General features: G+C 38.8%; 1 protein-coding gene across 3 annotated transcripts in view; it reads left to right on the plus strand.

Annotated features, from left to right (window-relative positions):
• LOC120515667 (trichohyalin-like) overlaps window positions 1-18,886 on the plus strand; it is a 974,785-nt gene that overhangs the window by 687,506 nt on the left and 268,393 nt on the right. For all 3 annotated transcript variants that reach the window (XM_039736884.1, XM_039736886.1, XM_039736885.1), the window contains exon 12: window positions 14,543-14,629. In XM_039736884.1, the coding sequence (XP_039592818.1) occupies window positions 14,543-14,629 (87 nt within the window). The remainder of the gene's footprint in view (window positions 1-14,542; window positions 14,630-18,886) is intronic.

An 18,886-nucleotide genomic window follows, 5' to 3' on the forward strand; every position in this document is an offset into this window, starting at 1 on the left:
ACATTTTCTACCTCTGAGGATATTGATAAGATTACCATGATCCACAAGTAAATACTTTTTGATTTGGATGAATCTATTGTAGAAGGTTCAAATAAAAGAGAATTGTATAATGTTGAGGTCATTTTAATGAAAGTGTCTATAAGAGCTCATTATCACTCATTCAATTTTAATCAAACACAAATACTAAACTGTTTTAAATTAGGTGAAACCCTATGTCCTTAGCTTACAGACTCCTTTGCTGGAGTATGTGAATTTCCCCTTGGGATTAATAAAGTATCTATCTATCTATCTATCTATCTATCTATCTATCTAACAAGCGCTGCTCTCTTCCATCTATTTTGTCACCATTCTCAACATGGAGATCCAGAACGGCTTGGTCACCATCAGTTTGTGTCCATTGCTTCTTGTTTTCCATTGAGTTGCATATTCCTGACCAGTTCAACAGGTAGTTGACATAAGCAGATGAAAAACCAAAACATTTCTTCAATGTAAATATAGTCTATATATAATATTCATCACTTTGGAGGTGTAATATATTTCTCATATCAACATACATTATAATAACATCTCAGTGATTTTTAAATATTATGCATGCAAATCATCATTTAGCTGGTTTTACTGCATTTCCCTGCTTGAACAAGGGTGTCATCATTTCCTAGTTTCTCTGAAATGTTGCGTATGCATGAGTCAAAGTTGTCATAAATATATGCAAGCTTTCACATCAAGTTTTCTTTTATGAATCCTGAAGTTTGCTTGGAAAGTTGCGTAAACATATTTCCAGTAATTATTTGAGCATATGAAAGCTTTATAAATGAGACCCCTGGATGGTCCCAAACCATTTGTCACAAAGCAAATATAAGTGAGGTGTTTCCAGGCACGTCCAACCAGGAGGAGGCCCCAGGGAAGACCCAGGACAAGCTGGAGGGACTATATCTCCCGGCTGGCCTGGGAACGCCTTGGGATTCTCCCGGAAGAGCTAGAAGAAGTGGCGGGGGAGAGGAAAGTCTGGGCCGCTCTGCTCAAGCTGCTACCCCCGCGACCCGACCTCGGATAAGCGGAAGAGGATGGATGGATGGATGGAAATATAAGTGAGATAACAGGAACTGTGCATCTGAAAGTATAAAACATCAAACACAATAGAATATATATCTACTGTATATGCACACACTTACATCCAGACCCATATATAATAAAAACTATGCACTTGTATAAAAGATAAGTATATGATGTAATGGATGGCATGCAGGAAGTAGTGTCCCTGCCAGGATAGACTACTTTTCCTTACATGGCCGGAAGGCCCAGGTGGCAAATTAAAGTGTGGAAGAGTGTTCCCTGCCTTAGCCAGGAGGGTGAAAAAAGATGCCAATGCAGAAGTGGGCACTCTGCAGAACAAAGAGTAAAAGACAAAGAAAAAGAATTATGTTGTATATACAGTATGCCACTGTTGATGTCTACATGGTGAAGCCTTTTCAAAAGGTATTTGTTAGCTATTTAGGTTATTTTAAATTGATAGAACTATTTTCTTAGTGATGTTAAAATGTTTGCCTGTATTTTAGTGCATAGTCAATGGGAGGTTCTATTATAACCCCAACAAGCTAAATTGAAAATGGAATATTGTAATTATTTCTTGTCATTTTGACTACAGACTAGTTCAGTTTATGTTGTGTCTCACAGTCGGTAAGGTGTGGGGAGCAAACAGTTATGTGTTGTATGTACAGAACGTACTGAATCTATTAAGTGAAGGCTGTGTAAGTTTCCATCCATCCAACACACTATATCCTAACTACAGGGTTCTGGTGCCAATCCCAGCCAACACAGGGCACAAAGCAGGAAATAAACCCCGGGCAGGGCACACGCACACATTAGGGACAATTTAGAATCGCCAATGCACCCAACCTGCATGTCTTTGAACTGTGGGAGGAAACCGACGCAGACATGGGGAGAACATGCAAACTCCACGCAGGGAGGACCCGGGAAGCAAACCCGATTCTCCTAACTGCGAGGCAGCAGCGCTACCCAATGCACCACCCGCTGTTTAAGTTTGCCATTGAGAAATCATACAACTTTTAAAGTTTGACAAGAGAAAGCTAAGATTGCAATGAAACAGAACAGAAACTATTTTTTCCTTTTTGCTTTTTATTCTGCACGTGTAATAGCTTTTTTCTGAATTTTTATGATTTGTTCCTTTATTAAATTTTCAATAAACTTTTTACTCATTCTGGGTCCTGTTTTGCCAACTCAGTAGCTGGTCAACTTGGGGAACCTTGAAAAGATGAAACTACAATATTTAAATGTTTTAATTATACCAGGACTTGTGTCATGGTGGTTGTATCTGGGGTTTGGGGTACAGTAACGTCCCCTATTTGTCACAATAAATAATATAATTAAATATTTGAGTAGAAATTAAATATATACAGTATACTTTGTAGTCATCAGGGGGTATTGCAGCTCCACAAACTCCCAGCATACACAAGCTTAGACATAAATTTGCTCTTTTTAAAGGCTTTACTGGGTGTGAAACCCTTCACAGTAAGTGTTTCCCACACCACAACAATAAACCTTTCTTCAGCTAACTGTCTCCTTTTCCTCCACTCCTGTCACAAGCTTTGTTCACATCCTCCCGACTCTGGCTGCCAGACTGAAGTAGCTCTGCTCCTTTTACATAAAATATTCTGGTATCCCAAAGCAATGGCCCTGGAGCACTTCCTGGTAAGGATGGAGCCCAACAAAGTAGGGCTTACTGGTCCCTTCTGTGCCCTCTGGCAGCACCCATGGATCCCAACAGGGCTGAGACAATGAACTACAGTTCCCAGTGTACCTTGTGGGAATCTTTGGTGGCCCCGCAACCCAGGGGGACTGCCATCTAGCGGCTCAGGGGAGGCAATGCCCCAAGTTAGTTGCATTTCCCCATCCTTCCATGCCATTGGTGTCCCAGCTGGGTAAGGATTTCAATACAGCTCTGTCCGAGATGCCAGTCCTCATGTGGTGTCCTTCACAACTGGTATAAGAACACAATAAAAATACAATGAAAATTAAAAAATAAAATAGAGATCACACACTGCAGAATGTGTAACTATCGAACTGAGAACAACAGAAATCTTACGAAAATGGATAATGTGCTCGTAAAAGTTCTTCAAAAAACATCAGAGAAGAAACCCATTGCTACTAATCACACATGCATGAGTGACTCGTGGAAACTGTCTTGTATTAAGAGTAAACCAGGAAGCGCGTTGAAGTGAAAGACTGTAAATGTAGCTAGAAAGGTCAAAAGACTATTTTAGGCCAACAAGTTTCATAATATTCATATAAAAATTCCTTACCTAAGACTTTCTTCTCCAGTTCCCTACTCCTTGGATGAAACTTTGCAATGTTTGGGATCATGTATTTCAAATCATACATTATACTAAATGAAAGTGTTCTGAAAAATGCCCAAAAACTGACATTTGGTTTGTAATAGTGGATCTTATGTGACATTTCTGCTTAAATATCCTTGTATAAACTGGATGCTTTTGTTTTACCAAGTTAAAACAAAGGACACGGAAAGAAAAGAAAGTACACAACACCTTTAGAACCACAATCAGCACATGTTTTCAATCTAGTGAACTTGCACTAGAAACAGTAAAAGTGATACTTGGTGCATTGCGATCAGAGTGTGCATATCATCAGCTTCATTTGCAGGAACCTAAAAACAGGAAAGGATGGTTGATAGGTAATGGCAAGGGGTGAGTTCCTGTGTAGTACATTTCATGCCGTGAAAAATGCAGTATTGTGCATGATGCTGTGTTCTGGTGCATCTTTGTGTGGAAAACATGCAGCATGTCACATGTGTAAGAAATCCATTGTGCTCCTTCACGGTGATGTGAATAAGAAAAATGTAATTGATTTTACTTGTGTGCTGCAGATTACCTGTGTTAGGGAGCTGAGGAAAAATGTAGGTAAAAGCAGTAGTGTTAACATGGTTTTACGGAGTAATATTCTTGGTTTTCCACTGCCAAAATACTTTAAAACTATGTTTTGGGAGAGTTTGGTTTTTAGATTTCAAAATCGCATATGGAATTCATATGGAATTCATGTGAACGCACAAGCACAGTCCCGTGTTCAAATAAAGGTTGAGTTATTCACCAAATTCCTCTCCAAAGTTGTAAAAGTACAAAAATACAGGTTTTCACAGTTCAATTTACCACTACAATTTCTTTCACCACCGCATTGTCCTCCTCCAGTCGAGTGTTACCTCTCTTCCTCCCAGCTCCGATTCAACTGGCCAAGGGAGTGCAGTCCCTTTTATTAAGGACCCAGGAGTACCAGTGCCAGGGAAGTACTTCCGGGTCATACGGTAGTCCATTATGCAAGGAGTTTGCGTTCCTGCAGCGCCCTCTTGTGTCACCCAGTGACTCCAGCAGGGCTGCTCTGCTGGACTAGATTTTCCTACATGTCCTGCTGGCTTTCCACTGGGTACCAATATCTGGTGATGCTGCCATCTAGAGTGCTGGGGGAATAACAAACCCCCAGCGATATATTTTCTTTTCTTTCTTATCTTTCCTTCTGGGTCTGCTCCTTCTTTCCTCCCTGGCCAGGATATTTATCTGCCTATTAGGAGTCTCCTATCCAGTTAAGGAACCATCCCCTCTCGTGGCTGGGATGCCCATCCAGCCCATGTGGCATCTACAGTACCTAATATCTGGACAAGAATAAGACTGAATAGTTCAATTAAGCTGATGACTAATGATATTTCTCTCAATGCTTGTACTGCTTTGTAGTCAGAACTGGTAACAAATGAGAAAATAATTAACAGTTTAGACTTGCTATAGGTTACAAAGTGGAAAAAAGCCGAAATTCGTGGATGTGTTTTCTTTGAGTTAGAGCCAATGAAATGCTCATCTTGAACATTTTTTCTTTTTCTCTCACTCAGTGCTCTCCAGTTTGTAGAGTAGTCTATTCCATCTGGACCAGAAGGGAGAAAGATAGAATTTATAGACAAAAGACAGGTTTCAAAAATCTCAGAATTCAGAGCACAGGTCTTCAGCACTGCTGGGGAGACAAGAGACTAGTATTTTATATTGTCCTTTTATTTGTCTTTTAACTGTATATACTGTATAGTCCACTATCAATGGACTGATGATTACTTTCTTAATCTACTGAAGGGAAGACAAACTATGAGTGTAAGAGTTTCATGAGGTATATAAACTGAACAATGTCAAGAAGGTAATATTAATTTTATTTCAAACCCTGCACTTAATTTATAACAAATTCTTAATTTTGAGGAATTACTGTTTATAATTTTATCATTTATTTGAAAAAAACATTACTTGTTAGTTACATTATTTGATAATAACATTACTTTGTAACTATTTTCTGTATTTACTTTTCATGGACTTTACCATCTTGTGTTTCTGGATTTCATAACCATCACCATTTTGTGTGTCTTGTTGCTATGATACTGTATGGTTGCTAGGTGTGAAATGCATGTGCTGCATGACCTTTGACATTATAATGACCATTATATGAGATTACCACAGATACCAAACAGTATTCAAATTCTAAGGAATTAAAGAAACTGCTCTGTGGAAGTCTTAAGCCTCAAAACACAGTTTTATTGAGGAAAGAATTTAAGGATTGAATTGGTTTCAAACTGAGTTTGAATGCAGTTAAGACTAAAAACTTTGGTCAACAGTCTAAAGACTTATTTATCGATCTGTTTATGTCCTTGACTACCATTTCCAGAGCCCCTTAAGTAAGACCTAAATGGATCCCTGCCACCCGCTATTTCAAACTGTTCAACTGCCTGGTTCGTACACAGTAAATTATTAAGACAGATATTGTTCAGAATTTGCAAAGTGTTCCATGTTTTCCATGTTATCATGGATTCAGATGAGTATGACTCTAACCAGTATACAGGACCAGCCCCACCATTAAAGTGAATTAGGCATTTGCTTAAGGTGCAGATAATAAGGGGGGAATCCCACCCACATGGGTTAGCTACTGAACAGTCGGTTGGCACACTAATAAGCATGCCTACCAATGGCACTGCCTGTATATGTTATGCCAAATAAATGGCAACATTTTTCTGTAAAATTAGTATTAATGATTGCAAGTCTACTTTACAAGAAACATTATTTGGCACCCAAGTGAAGTTTACAGTGCTTGTTTTCTCGAATAGTGATTGTAATAACTTTTTTAATTATTTTGTTGATACAGTCAGAGCTGTTAGGGCAAATATATCTCCCTTATCAAGACTTTATGCTAATAGTTGGTCATTTCAGCTATGTTGGATTTATTTCATCCTATTAGTCTGGATGATATTACAGACACATGATTGGCAACATGAGACTTCATCAAGCCCTTTTGATGTTTTACCATCAACTTTACTGTTAAAGGTTGGGACTATTGGCCTTTGCTTAGTTTCTGATATAAACCTATCCCTCCTATCAGGCTATGTTCCCAGATATTGTTCAGCCATTACTCATACAAATCTTGAACCAGCTCTACCCAAGAACTATAGGTCAATATCTAAGCTACCTTTCCAATCTAAAATTTTAGAAATGGATGTTGCTGTGCAACTTACAGAGGCCTTGAAGGTGCATAAGATTTGTGATAAATTTCAGTCTGGTTTTCGCACTATGAATTTCACTGAAACCACACTCATTAAGGTTTCTAGCAATCTTTATAATAGCTGCTGATGCAGGAGAATCATGTCTTAATTTGGTTGGATCTCAGTTCAGCATATGACACTGTAGATCATCAGATCCTGATTCATAGGTTAAAAAGTTGATTGATAGTTTAGGTTCTGCTCTGGATTGGCTTGCCTCTTATCTTCAGGATAGAAGTTTTTCTGTTTCAGTTGGACAATTTGCTTTAGACACTGCTTCAGTGTTCCTCAGGGTTCTGTTTTGGGGCTTATTTTATTTAACTACTTTATATGCTCCCACTCCTGTACAGGTTATAAGTAGTTTTAATGGTTTTTCTTATCATGTTTATGCAGATGATGGCCAGCTTTATCCTTCCTTTAAACCTTCTAGACTTGATTAATTGTCTGGATTTAAATGAATGCTTGACTGCCTTAAGGTGTTGGATGGCAGATAATTGTCTTCAGCTAAATGAGATGCCGGTTGTTTCTTCCCAAAAAACCCTTATTAAAAGTTCTACAGAGGTTTAGAACGTTTTCTTCTTATACTCACCCTAAACATTAGGTGACCAATCTCTGAGTTTTGATCCCACGTTAGCTCACTAACTAGGTCTTGCTTTTTTCATTTAAGGAATATTGCCAAACTGAGGACTATTGTGTCAAGGGCTAAGATAGAGACGCTTATTCATGCTTTTATTTTGTAATTAATTTTTTACTTTTCTGAACAATTCCTTGTTAAACCATCTTCAGTCGGAACAAACTGCTGTTGCAAGGCTTCTAACAAGAACAAATAGAAAGGCCCTTGTTACTCCTGCTTTAATGGTATTACTTTGGCTCCTGATTAATTTTAGAATTCATTTTAAAGTTCTTGTTCATACATATCACGCCATGCATGGCCACGCTCTGAAATATGTGGTGGAACGTCTCCATCCTTACTCTCCAAGTTGATCTCTTTTTCCTCTGCTCAAGATGTACTAACTATCCCCAGGACTCAATTAAAGGCAAATGGTGATCGGGCTTTCAAAGTGGTAGCTCCATGACTTTGGAATTCTCTTCCTCTGGGCCATTTTTTATTGAATTTATTAAAATCAAATAACATTCCATACAAGCAAGTCAAGTTTTACAAAACTAGGTTCGAAACAAATCAACCCCCACCCCTGAGAAAGAGAGCTAGGTCAGCAGAGTAAAACTTTAATAGTAGGAAAAATAAATAAATAAACAGAATAAAGAAAAAAGGAAGAGAATCCGCTTCATCTATTTAAATGCTTATTCTAAAATGTTATTGATTATATCCTGCCAAGTGTAGACCAAATCTTTGCACTGCGAAACATCCTAGAGCAGTGCTTAGAATGGAACACATCCCTGTACATCAACTTTGTTGATTTCAAGAAAGCATTTGATAGTGTCCATCGTAACACTCTTTAGAAGATACTCCAAATTATCCAAATAAGATAATTACAATCATAAAAATCTTCTATGAAAAATTTGAGTGTAGTGTCCTTATGGGCAACACTCTCACTGAATGGGTCCCTGTACAGTCCGGAGTGAGACAAGGGTGCACCATCTCTCCCATTCTCTTCCTCCTTGCAATAGACTGGATCACAACCAACACAATAGCAGATAAACCCAGAGGCATCCAATGGACCCTGTCCTCTCAATTGGAAGACCTTGACTTTGCAGACAACCTTGCTCTCCTTTCAACAAACCACTCCAACATGCAATCGAAAACTGACAGGCTTCACAAATATGCCAGACAGGCCGGACTGAACATCAACACCTCCAAAACCCAAGTCATGTACATAAACTCCATCCCCACAGCACTCATCCAAGTGAATGGAGCACCACTCGAGTTTGTGGAGGACTTCACCTACCAAGGCAGTCTTATCAGCAAGGACCGCGCTGTTCATAAAGACATTAGAGAAAGGCTGGGAAAGGCTGAGGGTGCCTTTCCCCAACTCCGTTTCATCTGGAGGTCTAAACAGTACTGCCTAAAAACAAAGATGCTTCTGTACAACAGCAACGTAAAGTCTGTCCTCCTGTATGGTTCAGAGTGTTGGCGTGTGGTCAGTACAGACATGAGGAGACTTGAGGTCTTCCACAACAGATGTCTCAGACGAATCTGCCAGATCTTTTGGCCCAACAAAATATCAAACCAACAATTATACAAGAAAACAACCAGTCAATGCATCACCAAGGACATTACAATAAGACGCTTAAGATGGCCTGGATATGTGTTAAGGATGGAGCAAAACCGCATCCCAAGAGTTGCCCTAAGAAAAAGAAAAACTGGAAGACCCAAAAACACCTGGCGTAGAACGGTGGTACAAGAGCTTCAAAAGATGAACCTGTCATGGGGAGAAGCACAACATGCTGCAAAGGACCGCATGCGATGGAGGGAGCTCATTAAAGCCTTATGTCCCACAAGGGAAGAAGAGGATTGATTGATTGATTGATTGAAGTTTTCAAAAAGTTTTATGCAGATCCTCCGAGTAAGAATTTGATTTCAATAGATAATATACAACTCTAGTTATCAAATGACTGAAAAGAGCAGGGTTAGGATTCTTCCAGTTGAGCAAGATAAGTCTACGTGCCAAAAGTGAAGTAAAAGCAATCACAGTTTGTTTTGTCCTTCCCAACTTTAAGCTATCTTTTTAAACTGCCATTCATAGTAGGTTTTATTTATTTTAGTTGTTCCAGATAAGTGACGTTTGCGATTTTCTAGTTTTTTTTTTAATATTGGATTTACATATGTATGTATGAATGTATTTATTTTAGGTAAAGCTCTTTGTGATGTTATGTCTATGAAAGGTGCTACATAAATAAAGTGTACTTGTTTACTATTTTATTAAGAAATAGTAGAAAATAAATTAATTTTTTCAAGGAACAGTAAACTCATAATCAGGCAGATATTCATTAAGCTTGTCTACAAATAATTGAATGTTCTGTTTACTAAACTTTTATATATTTAGTATCTCCGAAGTTTACTTCATATCAAATCTTTTCCTTTACTTGATATCTGGAAGGTTAGGGCAGTGGAGTATCTGATCAGTTTTCAGTATCTAGGTATTCTGATAGGGTGGCACGGTGGTGCAGTGGTTAGCGCTGCTGCTTTGCAGTTAGGAGACCTGGGTTTGCTTCCCAGGTCCTCCCTGCATGGAGTTTGCATGTTTTCCCCATGTCTGTGTGGGTTTCCTCCAGATACTGTGGTTTCCTCCCACTGTCCAAAGACATGCTGGTTAGGTGTATTGGCGATTCTAAACTGTACCTAGTGTGTGCTTGGTGTGTGTGTGCGCGCCCTGCGGTGAGCTGGCGCCCTGCCCAGGGTTTGTTTCCTGCCTTGTGCCCTGTGTTGGCTGGGATTGGCTCCAGCAGACCCCCCGTGACCCTGTAGTTATGATATAGCAGGTTGGATGATGGATGGAGGTATTCTGTTATGTATGCATTGCAATGGAACCCCGAAGCCAATAAATTAAAAAGGAAAGTGAATTCAAATGTTCAGTTCACTTTTGTTTATTGCCAAAAGAAATATTTTTTCCGGCTTCACAATGTTTGATTTTACAGGCCATTTATAATTATTAATAAGAAAAGTTCCTAAAAGAATTTTTTTTATTGTTATTCAAATATATTATTCATCAAATATGCCATCCATCTGTTTATTTATTGAATGAACTTAATGCAGTTTTTAAGGTTTTGGAAGAATCAGGTACAAAGCAGGACCGAACCCTGGACAGGCACACCTCCATTGCAGAGAGCTTTGAGTCGCACCGGGCTGTTTACTGTGGCCTGTACACTTAGCATGTACTTTGTGTGTTTTTGTGATGTAAGAGGAAAGCCAAGGGGTTTTGTTGCCCATATCCTGGCTTATTCCTTAAGAGATACACGGAATTATATGAAGTGGGTCTAAAAATATACAGTAAGAGTATGTATATTGTCTTTATTCTTCATGCTCGATTGAATTGTTTACTTATACTGTTGTAATATAAATTGCACTGTATATTATGTGGAAATAGTAATTGGAGATGTGCAGAGGAGAGATGCTGAGTATAGTGGGAGAAGGATGTTTAGGATAGAGCTGCCAGGCAAGAGGAAAAGAGGAAGGCCTAAGAGAAGGTTAATGGATGTGGTGAGAAAGGACATGCAGGTGATGGGTGTAACAGCACAAGATGCAGAGGACAGAAAGATATGGAAGAAGATGATCTGCTGTGGCGACCCCTAACGGGAGCAGCCGAAATAAAAAGAAGAAGTAATTGCATAAAAAATGCAAGAAAACTAAAAATGTGATTGTTTCCCCTGACAGTTGAATACATCTACAGCTTTAAAAGTCAAATAAAATGAAACTGCTCACAATGTATTAAACTGCTCTCAGTATCATTAGTGATGTCAAAACAAAGAAAATGTAGCATCACTTAGGAAAAAAGGAATCCAACACAAGCAGTTTAAACACTGCAAGCACTGTAAAAAATAAAACTGTGATTACTCAGTTGTTTTCTGAAGCAAGTCAATGGGAATTCAAGACTAGATTACTTCACAGCACTGAGGGTTACACACTTCGAGGAACACTAGTGCATAAGGGGCTTCAAATTAGCATTCAACAGCAATGTATTAGTAAACTATATTCCACATGAAACAGAGGATCTTACTTTTAAAAGAATACTTCACCTGTGGCAACATATTCAGTGGAGACATTGTAACTTGTGTAGATGTTACCACTTCTTAATGTGATTTTAAAAATGATGAAATCACATATAGGGAGTAGATTTTAGCATCAGAGGTTTGGTTTCATTCGAGGGCCTATAACTGCCAGTGTACACTTTGCATGTCCTGTCTGTGTGTCTGTGAGTGTGCATTTAATTCTATACACTCTGCTTTTCCCACATTCCAAAGATGTGAAGTTTTGGCTGCTTAGCAATTCAAATGGACCCAATTTGAGTGTAACTTTCTGTGCCTCTCAGAAATTCTCCCCATGGCTAGATGGTTGGAGTAATCTTATGAAATAGGAAAAAAAAATGGCAGAATTACTTATACATTTAACATAATTCCAAAGAACTTAGACAAACTTTATGACTGGGAAAATACTACTGTGTTAATGAACAAAATGTGCTTTACACGGTTAACAAGATCTTTACTTCACCCAGCCTGTAATTATAATTACAGTCTAATTGGCAAGGTTAGCGTACTAAAAGTCTTTCACCAAAATTAAGAGTATCATACAAAAAAAGTTGAAGTTTATTGTCATGTTTACATGAGTACAACAAAATTCATCTGTGAAACTCTGGCCAACATTCAACAGTAATAGTCATTTTACAATTTAATAAAGATATAAATTGGTAAAAAATACAAAACCTTGGCAAGAAATTACCAGGTCAACCCGAAGCTAATGCTCTGCCTGAATCAACTTCTTACACAATTTAGTTACTAACTAGTTAATCTGGATAAGTTAAGTATTTCCATGAATTTTAAAAACTTTACTTTCTTAAACCATGTTGTCTGTAAAATGATGATCTGCATTAAAAACAGATACTGTACTCCATTTTGCGAGCAAAGACCTGTTTGTTCCTTATCACTGTGACACAAATCGTTGTGTCCCTCAGGAAATATTCTTACTGCATGACGAGTCCTTCACTTATGTTGAGCTTGCTCTGAATTTAGTGGGGTACAGACCCTGGGGAATATCACGTAACCATCTGTTACAATGTTTGTGATGGTCTTTGTTGGGAAATGAAAAGCCTTTAAAGAAACTGGTAATAACAATGACCTGAAACTACAATAAAACCTGAGAAAATAGAACTATTTCACCTTTTAATGACGAATATAAGAATGACCATATAACAGTTTTTTGGACTTTTTCTGGTTTTCTTTTGAAGACCCTGTCCAGCTAGTCAGAAAGTGATTCATGACATAAGGACAAATATACTACAATACAGCAAAATGTTTTACTAGTTAGTCAGGGTTAGGTGTTACAGGAAAAGCACAACTTTGCTTTAGATGATGTGCCATGTTTGAATATTGCAGATATGATCTGCACGACACCAAGCAACTCATTATGAAGTAAATCAAAAATCATATTTACTACAGGACGCAAAATTGGTTCCAACACTTTCCTTAATTTCAGGCTGAAACATTTCCAGATGAGTTTCAATATTTTAAATCTTGGTTTACTCCACCCAGTTTCTGTGGACTACACTCTTTGATGTGGAGAATTATATTTAATGTAGAAAACTTATTAGACTTTTATTTGGAAAGTAGTTTATATTTTTCTTGTATTTCTTTTTTCCTACATATTATAGAGCACATTTTGTTTATACACTGTGTGCACAATTATTAGGCAAGTTGTATTTTTGAGGATTAATTTTAATATGGAACAAACACAGTGCTATCAGTCAATCCAAAATGTTAATAAACCTGAAACCTGAATGTTTCACAACGGAAATGTGAGTGTGAACATCATCAGGGGAATACATATGTGCGCACAATTATTAGGCAACTATTAGTGTGCAGATTTATTATGCAACTAAAGGAAAAATGAAAATTTTCCCATCTCACTTGTTTATTTTCATCTGTTATAGTGAGAATAATAAACAAACACCTCAAAATTTACAAATAAACATCTCTGACATTTCAAAAAATAAATCAATCAATCAATGACCAATATAGCCACCCTTCTTTCCAATAACAGTCATAAGCCTTTCCATTCATGGAGTCTGTCAGTTTCTTGATCTGTTGACAATCAGCTTTTTGTGGAGCAGTGACTACAGCCTCCCAGACACTCTTCAGAGAGGTGTATTGTTTTTCTCCCCCGTAAATCTAGCGTTTAAGAAGTGCCCACAAGTTCTCGATAGGGTTTAGGTCAGATGAGGAAGGGGCCATGTCATTATTCCTTCATCTTTAAGGCCTTTACTGGCTGGCCACGCAGTGGAGAACTTCGATGCAAGTGATGGAGCATTGGCCTGCATAAAAATCATGGTCTTCTTCTTGTCTTTTTCCTGTATCACTGTTTGAAGAAAGTGTCTTGAAAAACTGGCAGTAGGTTTGGGAGTTGATTTTGAGTTCATCTTCAATGCAAAAGGTCCAACTAGCTCATCTTTAAAAATACCAGCTCATACCAGTACCCCACCTCCACGTTGGAGTGGAGCTCTGTGCCATTACTGATCCACAGGTCCATCCATCTGGTCCATCAAGAGTCACTCTCATCTCATCGGTCCATAAAACCTTTGAAAAAAATCTGTCTTCAGATATTTCTTGGCCCAGTTTTGACGTTTCAACTTATGTTTCTTGTTCAGTGGTGGTTGGGTTTCAGCCCTCCTTACCTTGGCCATGTCTTTGAGCACTGAACACCTTGTACTTCTGGGCACTCCAGGTAGGTTGCAGCTCTGGAATATGAAAGTACTGGAGGATAATGGGTTCCTGGTAGCTTCACGTTTGATTCTTCTCAAATCTTTGGCAGCTAATTTGCATCTTTTGTTCTCAACACGTTTCTTGCGACCCTGTTGACTATTTGCAACAAAATGTTTGATGGTTCTGTGATCACACACCAATATCTTAGCAATTCCAAAAGTGCTGCATCCCTCTGAAAGACTTTTTACAATTTTTGACTTTTCAGAGTCAGTTAAATCTCTTTTTTGGCCCATTTTGTCTGAGGAAAACTAGCTGCCTAATAATTCTGCACACCTTGATATAGGGTGTTGATCTCCTTAGGCCACACCCTCCCTCATTACACAAATACACATCACCTGACGTGCTTAAATCCAATAAGCATTCAAGTTAATACAGCTTGGAGTTGGAATATACGCATAAAAATGATGATATGGTCAAAATACTCACTTGCCTAATAATTGTGCACACAGTGTACAGTATTCATATTTTAAATCTGTATGGAAACACTAATTAGCTATCAGTAAGTGAACTAATGCTTTTTTACAGGAACTGTCATCTTCCCAGTCCTTGGAGCTCCAGGAGCAGTGGTCTGCATTACGTGAACTGATACTGCACCATCAGGGTAGTGCATCGGTAATGCTTATTAATTTATTTTTAAATTAATGAATAATTTTGAAGTGAGTATCCTGTATACCCTAAAGCAAATGTTGCTTCTTTTTATTCATTTGATTACACTGGTGTTCTTTATAAATTTGAGGGTACTGAAGCCAACTTAGCAGCATTATTGCTTTAGCACATCCAGTTTTGTGGAAGAAGATTTAAACAGATAGATAGATAGATAGATAGATAGATAGATAGATAGATAGATAGATAGATAGATAGATAGATAGATAGATAGATAGATAGATAGATAATGTAAAAGACGAAGCAAGAGACAACATAAAGGTTTGGAGTTTCCGGCTCCATATACTGTAGTATTTGCCACAGCCAACAAAAAAACAGGTCATATACATGAAAACAAAACAGTTTCCCAATGCACGACATCAGTGATGGCGTCGGCGGCCATTTTATGGAGGAGGAGCCGGAAGTGGAGGAATGCTGGGAAGGAACCATGGAGGAAGATGGGACTGATGACGTCAGGAGTAGTGGACGGAGGAAGGGCGGAAGTAAAGTGCTGCGGGGAGAAGGAGGCTTATGGCGGCGGAGCGTCTTTTTTTCTGTAGGAAATAAGAGGAGAAAGGTTAGTACCTCGCCACTCCCTGCCAGCGAATGTCTTCCTGAGCGTATTAAGGTAAATCCGCGGTCCCCTACTCGCGCGTGCGTGACAATAGATAATTTTTAACTTTATTTGTCCCCATGAGGAATTTGGCCTTTTTACAGAAGTCAGTCAGTCAGTCATTTTCCGACCCGCTATAACTTAACACAGGGTCACGGGGTCTGGTGGAGCCAATCCCACCCAGCACAGGGTGCAAGGCAGGAATAAACCCCGGGCAGGGCGTCAGCCCACCGCAAGGAATTTTTACAGAAGTTCTTTAATTAAATAAATATATCAATAGTGTGGGGAACAGCCCAGACACAGACAGGTAGACATTGTTATCAGCACCACAACACGTTTATTTACAACTATATACAGTGAAACACATCACAGAACCCACTTTCACCCCCAAAGTCCAGGCCTCACAATAACTTTCTCTGTGTAGATCCGCCTCTACTCCTCTCCTCCGAGCTCTCTCCTTCTCCTCTCCCAACTCCAGCCATCAAATGGAGGGAGGCGCCCCTTTTACGCTCACCCGGACAAGCTCCAGGTGCCTCCCGATTAGCTTCTGCCGGCCCTTCCTGGTGTGGTGGAATTACTGGCTGCGCACCCAGAAGCACTCCAGGTGTCCCTGGTCTTCTTTCCCCCAGCACTTCCGGGAATGGTGGAAGGGCTGAGGACCAGGGCTCCACAGGCATTGTGGCGCCCCCTGGCGGTGACCACGGTCCCCTATAGGGTTGAGCTTCTAAGCTCTGTTCCCGTGGTCCCCAAAGCCACTAGGGCAGTCGCCCCTTCTTGGTCTGGAGGAGGCGTAAGCCCTCCTTTGGTCCTCCTGGGCATCCCAGCTGGGTACCACCCTCAGCCGCTTGCCACAATAGTTATATAAGTAAATAAATAAATTCACACACACACTTTGGTCTGAACAAAGACGAAAATTAAAAAGAATGAAAAACTTCATTATGCAGGCGTATCATCATTGGTATAAAGGAGCCCCAGTATCATTTGTTGACACACTTCTGCTGAATGATTGGTTAGCTGAAAGTCCTCAGTGTCGGTGTGTCAGAGAGAGGATGTGCAGCTTTGTTCATAATGACACTCAGTTTTGTTTTAGTTCTCTCCTTTGCTACTACTACTAGATGGTCCAGAGTGTGTCCTGTAACTGAGCTTGCTCTTTAAATTAGCTTGTTCATTTGGTGGGCCTCTTTTGAAGTGATGTTACCAGCCCAGCACACTGCAGTTTAGAAGACTATCACTGCACTGGCCATGACAGAGTTATAGAAGATGGGAAGGATGTCAGTAATAGATAGAAAAGACATTATAAGATAGATATATTGTCCCTGACTTCATAAGTGTATGCATAATTGCACTGATGTGCAAAAAAATGGAGTTTAAGACTGAGCTGAGCAGAGAAGGAAGTAGTCTGTTATTTCAGGCAGGGAACCGGAAGTGATGTCATTGAGGGCCGGAGCCAAAAGTGACGTCAGTCTTCGGGCCAGAACTGGGAGTAGTGTCTTTGATGAATCAGGCAGAATTTCCCATATTTGGTCTGCAGAGACAACAGAGAATGGCTTAGTGCACCATGCCACCCCCTGGCCTGGCATGAAATTACCTTTACTTGGTCCATTCAGCTTCCACCTATGCGCAAGTGTAGATAGATAGATAGATAGATAGATAGATAGATAGATAGAATAGATAGATAGATAGATAGATAGATAGATAGATAGATAGATAGATAGATAGATAGATAGATAGATAGATAGATAGATAGATAGATAGATAGATAGATAGATAGATAGATAGATAGATAGATAGATAGATACTTTATCCATCCCTTCAGGGAAATTTAAAATGAAAATGTAATATATTTTTAAAATAAATAATTTAGACTTGAAAGCAATTTCACATATGATTATTTAAAATATAATTATTACTTACTAAAAGGGTTTTCCTCGTATAATCATCTGAAAGTGTTTCACAGTAGAATGATCTAAGATGTCTGCTAACATCAGTTCTCTCCACTTTCCACTGTAATGTCTCCTCCATTTGAGTGATGTCCTGATGGAAGCTCTCCCTGTGTTCATCAGAAACCGCTCCCATGTTCTTGGGGAAAAAATGCAAACTAGTTTACTAAATAGATTTTTAGTCATGTTGCACCCAAATTCTAGATAGGACTACTAGCTCCTTGTAGTTTTCTGCCTTTGTATTCTTGAGAAAATTGTGGCCCACTTTTTTTTTCTTTCAATAAAGGAAGAGTGTGCATTCTTTTACCATTATCTTACCTGCTACCTGGTTAGAACAATGGAAGGATCAACCTGAGCTTTCATTTTTCAGTAAAAAACATTTAAACAACAACAACTTTCTCTCTTCTTAATAATAAAAATCACCCTCCAAACCTTCTAAATATGAATTTATTGGATGTTCTGAAGGAATAAGAAGAGAGAAAAAAATACTAATTGAAAGCGAAAAATGTGTAGCAAATACATGATCATGGGTTGTTTCACCTCAACTAATGTTAACAACAAGGAAGTCTGCCATTTTTCAGCTCAAAATATGTTTCAAATAATAAACTGAGCTTGAAAACTACTTATTACATAAAACTAATGTAACATATTAAAAAACAAAATTTTTCTTCAAAACAGAATTTTTCACCGAGTCTGATACTGCTTCTCACAGAAGTGGTTTATAGAGAAGCTCTAATTGCAGAAAATCTTATCTAATCTAATAATGAATAATATAATCTTATTTTTATATTTTTCTTTTTTCTTTCTTCATCTTGTAAAGCACTTTGAGCTACATCATTTGTTTAAAAACGTGCTATATAAATAAATGCTGTCGTTGTAAAAAAAGGATTCAGTACACTCAAATCTTTATAATACAGCAATGTTTTTTCACAGGAGGATTTTGGTGCAGACCAGTGTTATGCTACCCTAACCTTTTAATAGTGATAATGGATGAATGGATTGATCATTTGAATTGTAAATATGATGCAGATTGTCTTGATGCATGCTCAATATTCCAGGTAAGGAAATTCTAGAAAGTTGATTCAGTTCATCTGGACATAGACCTTTTCCAGGGAGATACGTTACATCACTCATCCAAGTGACTTCCTCAGTCTCAGTTGACTGCAGGTTTCTCCAACCTTAATCTCCCACCTACATCTCTATTCACTTGCGTTCCAGTTATGGAAGCAGTGGAGGTGGTCCGTAAGAGATTTCAGGATGACCCCACACTCAGTAAAAGGACGACTCTCAGCATCGACCAAGTGTGTCTGCTCTTGGTACTGTGTCTTCAATCCACATATTTCATATACATAGGCCAGTACTACAAGGCAGAAACATGGGTGCACCATGGGTTCCCTAGTTTCACCTATTGTGGCCAATCTGTATATGGAAGAAATGGAAAAGAGGGCGCTATTATTTTATCCTGGAACACCACCGAGCCATTGGTTCAGGTATGTGGACGACACCTGGGTGAAAATCAAATCTCAGGAAGTACCACAATTCACTGACCACATCAACTCAGTGGACAAACACATCCAGTTCAGCAGGTACTGTAGGACATGAAACGTGACAGGCTAGCTTTCTTAGATTGTGAAATTTCCATCAGCAATGGTTGACATTTGAAAGTTGATGTGT

Source organism: Polypterus senegalus, chromosome 15 (assembly GCF_016835505.1).
Source record: "Polypterus senegalus isolate Bchr_013 chromosome 15, ASM1683550v1, whole genome shotgun sequence".
Classification (NCBI taxonomy): domain Eukaryota; kingdom Metazoa; phylum Chordata; class Cladistia; order Polypteriformes; family Polypteridae; genus Polypterus; species Polypterus senegalus.